The 11,354-nt window shown below is 39.3% G+C and overlaps 1 protein-coding gene across 4 annotated transcripts; it reads right to left on the minus strand.

Annotated features, from left to right (window-relative positions):
• Positions 1-136: 136 nt before the first annotated feature.
• On the minus strand, positions 137-11,354 carry LOC124383895 (ankyrin repeat domain-containing protein 34A). 4 transcript variants are annotated; one of them, XM_046846258.1, is made up of 3 exons: positions 10,940-11,354; positions 4,250-4,303; positions 137-4,046 (listed from the first exon to the last, which is right to left on the minus strand). In XM_046846258.1, the coding sequence occupies exon 3, from the start codon at positions 3,979-3,981 to the stop codon at positions 2,419-2,421; it is 1,563 nt and encodes a 520-aa protein (XP_046702214.1). In that variant the 5' UTR covers positions 3,982-4,046; positions 4,250-4,303; positions 10,940-11,354; the 3' UTR covers positions 137-2,418. The 4 variants fall into 4 exon arrangements, with proteins under 4 accessions (XP_046702214.1, XP_046702215.1, XP_046702212.1 ...); XM_046846259.1 differs by lacking the exon at positions 10,940-11,354 and adding an exon at positions 10,773-10,912; XM_046846256.1 differs by lacking the exon at positions 4,250-4,303.

The following is an 11,354-nucleotide window of genomic DNA, read 5'->3' on the forward strand; positions in this document are numbered from 1 at the left end:
TATGACTGTTTGTACATAATAATTATAGGTCTTACTCAATTTCATATTCACTCTCAGTCTGTCTTGATAGCATATTATAATGGTATCACTAAGATAAAATGGAGGTAAATAACTTCACGAGATGCAGATGTTTGGTTTAGTCATGCCTTTATTCAAAGCACCATAAATGTCTCACATGAATATGAGACTAGTTCCCATCGTGGTGTTGTGCAGACTGTTACGCGGACACTAGCCTAATGCCTGTCGTCCCTAAGGCTTACTGCTAACACAAGAGTCATCTACGTTTTTAGCAAGTAATGATTCAGTTCAGTAAAGTTTTAATCAGTGTACCACATCAAACATACAAAATTACAATAAATAGTAAATCCATTGAAGTAGATGTTGATAGTGTAACTGCTATCCCTTTAACACAATGTGAATTGAAACACTCGGATATGCAGTTGTTATTTTCCTGTTAACCAACAAGACTTAGCAGCACGTCATGAAATGTCCTTTGTGTACACAGCCTAACACAACTTAAGACCCTTGTCATTTTTGTTTTTATTTATTTGTTGTTTTTTTTTTAGGTCTGATTAGACATACCTGAGCACAAGTTCAACAAGGTCACAGGGAGTTTTGTACAACAGAGAATTTTGTGAACTTCCACAATGATATTTAGAAACAGGGAAAACTCAGTGCAACTACTCACAGCTCTCTTGAGCATAGAGAGATTTTGGAATGACGATGAGACAACACACAAGGATAATAAGTTAGCAACCAGATTACTTGCTATTTAAAATATATTGTTACCTGATATAAAGGTGGTTTCAAATGGTTTTTATTAAAAAAAAATATATAAATCCATAATCGAATAACAACCAATAATGCTTGTATTTTTTTTTTTATTCAGAAATGTCCAAAAATGTTTGCTTGTGGGGAAAAAACACTGAAAGTAAAGATGATTTTTCCACCCAAAGAACTATAGCAATAATATTATTTTGATTTAAAAGATGGACAATAGATGAAAAATGGGCTATCACAGAGGTATAGAAAAATATTACTCTACTTTGTTGTTCTCATTTTAAAGTACATGTAGTTGAATCCACATAAATAAATGAATATTATTTTAAATAAAATCACTTAAATATAGCATCAACAAAACAAAAGCAAGACTATTAAACACTTTTTTAAGCTTTGTTAAACTAATTCTTGTTTATTTGTAATATATTTATTTATTTATATATATATATAGATATTTCTCTCTCTACACTGACAAATACTACACTGAAAATAATTTCATTTCAAATGTGTGTATACATTTTTTGTGAGGGTTAACATAGTTTGTAGTGTCCATGGTTCCACACTACATTTTTTTTTCTGCAGAAGTGCAAATTTCTCTTCGTGCTGCAAATGGAACTGATTATCGAATGTTCACCACAATAATATAAAACCAGAGATCTTGCAGCACAAAATATTGCACACAGAAATACTTAAAATACTAATTTTAACTGCCTGTAAAATCTGTACAATATCTACATGTGCGCTCTGCCTCTTGTGCACACATGACACAACATCCGTGTACTTCATCTTGAGATTTTTTATATCTTCCCCCATTTTAGTAAATGTGAGTGTGAAAGGGTATTAAACAACCTCTTTGGGATTCTTGATTCAGAATTGCACTTAAATAAAATTTGAGATCATACATATAGTGCCCATCGCACACCATTTCACCATAGGTGTAAATTTTAGTTTTCATTTTCAGCAATGAAAAAAAGGTTTTGATTCTTGTTTTTAATGCTACAACCAATTCAACCTTATTAAATCAGTCTTTAGTAAAAAGGCATCTTAAATAATAGAGATTTGTGTGCAGTAAACTGGAGGGTTTTCAGTAATCGTAATGATTTTAGGGAAGCAAAGAAAATGCTGCCATATGGTTTACACTTACCCTGGTTTACATGATAGTTTTTATCTTTCCATTTGATATGCTTTTAAAAGGACAGCGCATCATTTTACCAGCAACTTGATCCTTGTTGACATTTCTTAAACAATTTTTTATGTAAATGTAAACGTTTTAAATCATAGGACCTTTTTGTCAAAAATGAAAAAGTAAATATAAGAAATCAAAAAGAAATGAAATGATTAAGGAACAGCTTGGCCAAATGTGCTAACATGGCCAGTAACCAGTAAGCCAGTAACCACCAGCTGTCATAATTAGTGACTATTCACTATCATTTACTGTCAATAGAATCAGTCTTTAAAAATATGGTTTATGCATTTTAAACTAGTCATGGTTTTAATATTCAGTTGCAAGCGTATTTCTGCATGTGCGTATGAGTGAGTGGTGAGTGAGTAAGTGAGTGAGTGAGTGAGTGAGTGAGTGAGTGAGTGAGTGACAAAGATAGCGAAAGAGAAAAAGATAGATACATTCTCTCATATCGTTTAGTCTCCATTCACCTCCATGACCTTCTCTGCTATTAGCTCCTGAAAAGTGGAGAGCTGCTTCATTTGTTCTGTCTGCATGGAGTGCCTTCTCATCAATTTCTTCTTCATCTTGAAATCCAGAACACGCTTTGGTGATGTGGGTGCTACAGGCAGCAGTATCTTGTTTACAGAGTGCACAGGTGAAGAGGGCTTGCCATTGGTCCGGATGTCCGGGATGGGTCGCTGGGGGTTGACATTGAGTGGGGGAAGAAATCCAGGTCGAGTGTGTGAAATATGGTCTAGCAAGAGTGTGCCAGAGCCTCTGCGTTCCAACAAGCCTGGGGGTCTCCTCCTCATAGTGATGGGGGATACTGAGTTCGGGATGCTCTCCAGGGACTCCCGTGAGGAACTGGCAACTAATGATAATGGTGAAGCATTGTACTTGCGGCGCTCCACAGACACACGACCAGAATCTGGAGATCCAGGAATGGATTCAGGACACAGGTGTGTATCTGACTCATAATGCTCCATGCGTGTAAGTTTGGGGTGAGCCAGAGTACGATTATGAACGGCATTCTCTTGCGACTCCGGAGCTGTGTTTCTCCGGTACAGTGACTGATGCTGCTGCACCTTATCAGCCCAAGAGGAACCACAGAGGGCCGAACAATCTTCAGAGCAGGAGCGATCAATCAGCTTTGGTGAGCAGGGGTCATGAGTTTCAATGCTGTGTCTGCGTGAGAGCAGTGGTCTGCCTGGGCCAGAGATTGACATGCCATTCATCTCTGACACCACCTTGTCCTCCTCTGCTAGGCTGTTTTCTAACATTTCACCTCTCTCAGCCAGTACACTTGGTGCCACTAGACCCCAGGGCTCTGAGTTTAGTCTTTTGAGAAGCTTGCGTGGTGGTGGTCTCCTTTCACCTGGCGGCCTGTTGGTGGGCAATGGAAGAGCAGAAGTAAGAGCAAAGCTAAAGATGCCTTCTTCTTCTTCTCCAGCAGGTGAGTTTGAGGTTCGGATCTCCACCTCTGATGGAGACATGCAGGCTGGTGAGAGTTTGTCGACCACACCGGGTGAAGGTGGAGAATTCAGGTACTGCTTTGTCTTCTTAGTGCCTGATGGTGAGGTATCTGTGGTTATAATGATCACCTCTTTTCCTTTGGCCTTACAGGCATCTAAAAGTATCTGCAGGGTTTCTCGATCACCTCTGTTGATAGCATGCATTAGAGCTGAGGACCCAGAGTAGTCTTTGAGACTTGGGTCTGCTCCATTCTCCAGGAGCAGCGACACAACATCTTTGCCGGCACGCTCAGAGCATGCGTGCATCAAAGCAGTCCGGCCTGATTTATCAGGGATATTCAGGTCAGCACCTTTCTCAAGAAGATAGCGCACCATTTTCTGGCGCGTCTGTGGGTCATCATATCCAGCCATGCAGGCAGCCATGATGGGTGTTTCCCCTCGCTCATTGCCTTCATTGATGTATGCACCTCCCTCCAGTAGCAAACGAGCAAGACGAAGTTTGCCCTGGAACACAGCTTTCAGCAGGGCATTTCCCTCTGTCCGCAGAGCTCCTCCATCACCCATGGTGCCACAGTGTCTTCCTTTCCTGTTAACACAGCCAGCACATCTTCAGCGTAATCCTGAACAACCTGTAATATGAACAAATGCACAAGGTCTTATAAGGACAGTTTATTTGTGCACTCTGCTTTCTGAATTGCTTGTGGCATTTCACTGTAGGAGAGAATAATGTGATTTTTAGTCCTTATAAACTAATTTATAAAATAACAGATTTGCACACTGCAGAGTGTGATAAAAAAGAGGACTATAGTTCTCTATTATTACCACTGCTTACATTGATCCAGTGCAGTGAATCCTCCACACTACAATTCTTGCAGTGGAAAAATACCTGAGGAAAAATCACAGACCTCATCATTTAGACACCCTTTTTCCTTAAATCACCACAAACAGCATGAAATGACAAGAAATTATTTTTTAACAGAATTTAAACCTGGCCTAAGTGTTAACCTTGGAGATTAAAAGTACTTCTCCTTTCTGATGCCTGCAACAATGTGACTTCATTCTATGCTTTTCAAGAACTGTGAATTACTATATAGCATAAATGGCACTTGTTAAACTGTAATTCGTTTACTGGAAAAGGTGATCATGCATGGTTAAATATCTCCCTCCCCATGGTTAAATAAGAAATCACCCTTACAAAAAAATACAGCCTTTAAGACAGCCTTTAAGACAACTTTAAAGTCTGCTTACCGGATTTATTTCCAACACTTTTAAGCAGATTTTTGCAAACATTCATTTAAGTTCATAGTCATGTTGCAGTGTCATGTGCTTTGTCAGATGCAATCATTTATGTCCTGGAATTGTAATGCTCAATACATGACTCAAATAGATCACAAGAATATAATAAAATGATGAAAATATCTAGATTTTGACATTTCCTATACAACAAAAATATTTTTTAATAGACAATTTATAATGTCGGCAATATCAGATTTCATATCGAATTTGTAATTCAGAAGAATGCATTGTAAAATAGGTTTTTAAACAGAGACAAAAGCAGTCATTTCCCACCTGCAGAGTCTGCTGGGAGACATATTTGTAGCGATTGTGGTTATATACTCATTATCAATATCCCCTCTACTGTGGCTACATTAATACACTGCATTAGCTGACAATGAACCAACAGCTGTCTGTGGCTGTGGGGTGAGTCAAAGCGCTGATTATGATGATCAAAGCAATAAAGGCAGCATTCACAAATTGTGCGCAGCTCTGAGGGTCTCGCATCACTCTGCGTTTGCGTAAAAGAAAGCAGAGAGGGATGCTTATTGCACACAGACAAGTTTGATGTGGTAATTAGAAGGGCATTACTACAACAGCACTGCAGGGTGGAAAGTGAGGGGGGGCGAGCGTGCACGGGGGTAAACAGACTGAGAGTCTCAGGGACTGCATGTAAGAGAGAGAGATAGATACAGGGTGTTCCAGTGGCTTGGATATATTCAGGCTGATTTAAAATTCAGTGTGACCAAAGTAAGCCTGGTAGATTTATACAGACAACATGTGGAGAAAGTACAACCTCCTGTCACAGAGAAATCAATTAATGGGATAGCGGCTTGGTAGAGATGACAGGCATGGGAGAGAGGAAGTGGAAAATTGGTGGGTCTGTATGTCATTTCACTGTGCCTTGTCACTGTGTGCTGGTACAGATATATAGTTCTACTCCTGGCACTGGCAGAGGGAGTGGATAAAGGGATCTATTGATCTGACGCCTGTCCACTGCAGCCCTGAACGCAGACTGCATAGAGAAATAACTTTTTTTTCTTGGCTTATACAGTATGCATATTTCAAAATGAATTTGAACTATGTAGGTAACTTTCAGCATTCTATGTTAAAATGACTCCATATTCTATACTGTATATTTTTTATCCAACAGTGTTTATCTAGAGCTTCCATTTCTCTGCTACCTTAACATGGCAGCCATCGTTAGGAAAATAAAAGAAGATCGAGTATGTGTGTGCCCATGTGTACTAGCTGCTGAGCTATAACTATATCGACAGCTTGTTTTCTCACATGCTCATACTAATTCAGCAGATGCAGCACAAGACCCGTGCTTTCCACACTGTGCTGCACTTGGTGTCCATTCCTTATGATTCCACACCAGTCTCAACCCTAGCATGCTTAATGAGCAAATAAGCACCTTTTTACGCAAGCTGTCGCAAGCAAGAAAATAAGTGAGTGACTGAGTGTGTGAACGAGAGAGCAAGCCAGAGAGCAGGAGAAACAACCGTGCATCTTTAATGCACAAAATGAACTGAAACAGCAGACTCTCTTCCTTCTTAGAAACGGAGATTAGAGAGTCTCTATCTGGTTGCAGACACTTGCGTGAGTCATCTAAAAAAAAAGAACTTAAATCAGGACTGTGAATCAAGGGCTCTTTTAGAGAACCTTCCACACAGCGCAAATTCAATTTCATCCAGCAATCTCTGTTATTCTATTTATACCTGCTGTTGTCTTTTATTTACTGTGGTGCTGAGTGATTTCTCTCTCTGAGCTTGTCTCAATGATGACAGAGAGGCTGCAATCAGGAAGACATGCTCTCAGCAGCAATAACTTTGTCCAGTAGACCTTTTACCGCTTCACTTTTGTAAAACTCACACACTGTAGTATCACAGTTATGTTACAAGATAAGGGTGAAAGCATCCATCTTATTTTTCTGATGCTTGTCTGTGTGGGCTTGTTCGAACAAAATGAATCAAACTGCAGTCAGGCGACACTCTGTACTGTCATCTCACACAGTCTCCACCTCTCTCAGTGTCTCACTTTCATTATTCCTGTTTTACAGTCTGTTCTTCAGACTCCATCGGTCCCTGTCTGACCTGTGTGTGTGTGTGTGTGTGTGTGTGTGTGTGTGTGTGTGTGTGTGTGTGTGTGTGTGTGTGTGTGTGTGTTTGTGTGTGTATACATTTATTTCAGTGGGAGGTAGTGAGATGTTTGACATCAATCAGGAACATACACAGCTAGTCATTTCATACCAGTTGAAGTGCAGTTCTCCTGCAGAGGGATTTCTTATTTTAATTGAAATCCTCACTATTGCACTGGGAGATGTAAATGACAAGCTGAACATCCTGGCATGGCTCCAGAGTCCTCTCCAATTCTCCTGGGTCTCCCAACAACAGAGAATGGAATTGATTTGTACGTCTTTTCACCATCACACTTATAACACCCTATCCACTCAGCAATGCTTTCCACCGAGTGCATGTGACTCTCAGTCCAATGACGACTCTCCCCGCTGCAGTTACGGCTGGGGGTTGGGGTGGTGATGGTGTGTTTGTGTGGGTGGATGCATTGTTAGAAATTAACACGGAGTACAGAGGCCATCTCCTGCCCGCTATTCAGCTCATTAAATCTTGCTGCTCTATGCATATGCATTGCTCTTCAAAGGCACCATGGTCCAGCCCTAAGAGCAGTGTCCATTACTAGAGCTCTTCCATGTGCTCCCACTGCTTCAGCTGCTTCTACTGTTCTATTCTACAACAATATAAAAGGGCATGAGGGGCTAATGGGACTGGTGTAGGTGTATCCAACCTGGTCTGGTGCCTTCTGGCATTCTGACCCAGTCATATCTGATGAATCCTTTCATCAGTCATAGAGCTGTGTTAAAAGGGAGCACAGGTGCTGATGCTGATCGTTGTGCTGAACAGTGCAGCATTCTCATGCATTGAGGTTACGCATGTAGCGACTGTGGATCTCGTGTTATGTTGCCACCAGCAAAAAAAAATAATTAGGGCTATATGGAAAAAAGACCATAATCATGGATATACACACCTGTTTTCCTATTCCTCAAAGCATGTCTTAAAGAATTAGCTTGCAGTAATGCAATCAGTTGCATCTTGAAATTATGTGAACTATGTAATCATAAGGGTAACCTTCATCTTTATTGTGTATAATGTTATTTTTATATTTGTAATTAATGTGTTTTGTATTATGAGAGAACCCTTTAAAATCACATATGGTTTTGTTTTTTTCATTTTTCCTTTACTCTGACTTAAATTATGGTTTTACTAGAGCATGTTTTAGGTTTTCCTGTCCGAAACATTTGCTGAATCTGCTGAATCTTGACATGTTGAAAACTATAAAATGCAATTCATATTTTTTTGCCAATAGAATGTATTCAACTGTTGTTATGATCAGTGGATTGTGGTCATTTTAGGATTTCTGCAATTCATTCTGCAATTCTGCAAATTCACAATGAAATATCATTTCACACCAGCTCTATGAATAGCATATACCATATTGCAGCAACATAATTATTGATAATAATTTATACATCTTGTACCTAATAGTTCCTTACATTTTTCCTCGAATTTGCAGTAAGCCACACCAGAAAACTATGCCCTAAACCATAATACCGACAAAATACTGTAGTGTCTATAAATAGATTTTCTAGGTCAAACAACCTAGTCACTTGAAACACTTCAGTAAAAGTGTGAGGTGTGATCTCTGCTATACCCATCATACAGAGACAGGCTTTAAGAGACAGGGCTGCTCTGAATGCACATTTTTTTGGGTTGGTCAACCGCCTAATAAACAAATCAATAAATGCCCTTATTGAATTTGAGACATTTGGGTTTAAGATCTATAAAAAAAAAAGATTTAGATGAAATAAAAAAATATGAATTGTAGTTTTTATTTCCTAATATTTGCATAAAAATGAAAAACTAAGCAGAATACAACATTTTTAATTAAGTATAGGAATAGATAATTAAGCATTAAAGTAACACTTTATTTGGTTGTATGTTTCATTTTGCTTGCAATAACTGGTAGGTAGCTGGCAGACAAATAACTACAAAATTGCATTTCTTTTCCCAGGGTGTAGCGTTTTGTTGTGCTGATAGTATGTTTTGTTTTTTTCAATTCTTTGCTGCATGATTAAGTTCCCCCGAATTGTATTATACTTATATATATTTCTCTGTAAACTGACAACAGAATATTTATGCAGAATATTTTTAATCTTCTGTTTCTTTCAAAATAAATGACATTGTTAATAAAGATTGGTGACTTCCAGAACCAATAATGCTAACCCAAACTATGACACCACCTCCACTTATTTGACCCATGAAGTGGTAGTTTTTGTAACATAAGCAGATTCCTTTCTTTATTTGCATGTTGGACTTTCCTTCACTTTTGTAGTGGTTTTTCCTGCTGATCAGTGGTTTGCCATTTGTAGAAAGGCCTTTATATTTCTGATCTCAAAGTGGATTGTGATACCTTTATCCCTAACCTGTAGAGGTTGTTAGTGATGTCACACTATGTTTTTTTTTTTTTTTTTTAGCTTTTTCTTCATAGCACTCACAAAGCTGCCATTAAGTGCTATTGTTTTTCTTATCCAAAATGTTTGATGTCTGGCTGTTAATACACCAGTGGTTTCTTTCTTTATCATGACACATTTATAATTGATAGTTTAGTTTTCTCTTTTTCAAGCCACAAAATGACTTGCTTTTTTCCCATATACAACTCTCGAATCTTCATGTCAGTTTTCTCTTTTAAACAGCAAATGCAGGCCAAAAATTCAGGCCAAACCAAGATTAGACATTGAGAGGTATTAATTGTTTAAAATTAATTCTAACATGGCACACCTGGGAAACAAAAAACATATCAGACACTTCTTACAATATTTTGGAATATAAATAACTGTGTTTAAACATATTTGAACACTACATGTTAATACGTTACATACGTTGTTTTAATACAATTATATTTAGATACCAGGGGGAAAAAAGGTGAAATCCGATATATCGTCTCGTATGTATCTTTTGATCTCAAACCCAAATGTTTTAAGTTTATACCAAACACTGTTCTGTAGGGCAATTTTACTTTTGTCTATTTTAGCATTAGTCAAGTAGGTGTTTTGTGGTGAGTTGTGAGAAAGATATACTAAGTAGACATTCTTTCTTTTTTCAATTCCCTGACATGTGCGTCGCTATCCACGGTCCTGAACAACACAGTTCAAGTTAAAGCTGTACGCGACGATAAAATCGCTTTATAATTTTTAAAATATGTATAAAAACCAGAAAAATAACTAGGGCTCCACTGCTATTTATAGCCATAAACTGTCAAATCTGCTGTCGTAATAATTGCTACGTCAGCTTGTCTCTCTGACGTAAGCTTCTTTCCTATTAACAGCCAAACAAAATGACAAATTCTCCTGTTCGAAGATATATTTTTACAACGCAAACAGACACTAGTCTATTCCAGATACAGACTTATCCCCTACATTGTCAGGTTAAATGTACTAATTTGCATAATTTATTTTAATTTGTATTGCCGTTCTGTTTGTTGTTGTTTTTCGATTAGAGATCTTGTGTAAACTTAGCCACATTCCATCACTTGCATCATTCCATCTCTTATCTCATGTGCAACAGCCCTGATCCAGAGAACCACACTAGCAGTGAATTGTCTCCTCAGCCGCACTGGCTATTCAGGCTCAGTGTGGACCCGGTATCCGGATGCACATGAACAGCAATAAAATAGGAGGTCTAAATATAGGACACCTGAAAATGTAGGAGCACTCTTATCCTGCTCTGCTGAAAAGTCCTGGCTCTAAATACATCCATATTCTCTAACTTCCAAAATAAGAACCTCTGCCTGTAGGAGAAGCGCTCATAATCAATTATATACACCTGATTGAATCAGGAGAGGAATTTGGTCAAGAATTAGATGATCTCGATATCTCTTTTAGCCCTGCATCGGCTGGTGTGGAAAGTGTTTTGAAGTCATATAGAATAAAGGAACTGTAAAGCAGAACACTAAGAAACGACACCATCATGTAATTATAATGTGAATTTAAGGACTATACGTACCACAATGGGTATTCATTTCAACAGCCTCGCTTTAAGTCAGTTTGCTCACTAAAAGCACCACGAAGGAAAGCGTGCAAATAAAGCAGGATCCGCGTCGCAGCGGCACTTTTTGTTCCCTCTTCCCTGCAGTTGTGCGGGTGGACGGTGTGCGGTTTTGCGGTTCTTACCGCGGCTGCGCTGCGTTGCGTTGCGTTGCGTTGGCTCTAAACGAGTTCCATCAGCGCGCCGACTTTTCCTCCCGAATCCGCCCGATCTTGTGCGCTGCGACCGATCACAATCCTCCTGTGCTTCTGTGCGCTGGGCGTTTTAAAAGGGCGCCCCGTTTACCCACATTTCTACCGGTGTGTGCTGTGCGGCTGCGGGGGCGGCCGGTGGGCAGCGGAGCTCCGAGTGATTTCCGAGCAGAACGGCGACCGCACGGACACAGCCCTATGCGGAGGGGGCGAGACACTTCTCCAGTCTCATCATCATCACCATCATCATCACCATCACCATCATCACCTTCATCATCATCATCATCACAGTCTATCTAATGCTGCCGCGGACTTCACACGACGGACTTCCTCCAGTAGTGCAGATGCG

Source organism: Silurus meridionalis, chromosome 4, assembly GCF_014805685.1.
Source record: "Silurus meridionalis isolate SWU-2019-XX chromosome 4, ASM1480568v1, whole genome shotgun sequence".
Lineage (NCBI taxonomy): Eukaryota > Metazoa > Chordata > Actinopteri > Siluriformes > Siluridae > Silurus > Silurus meridionalis.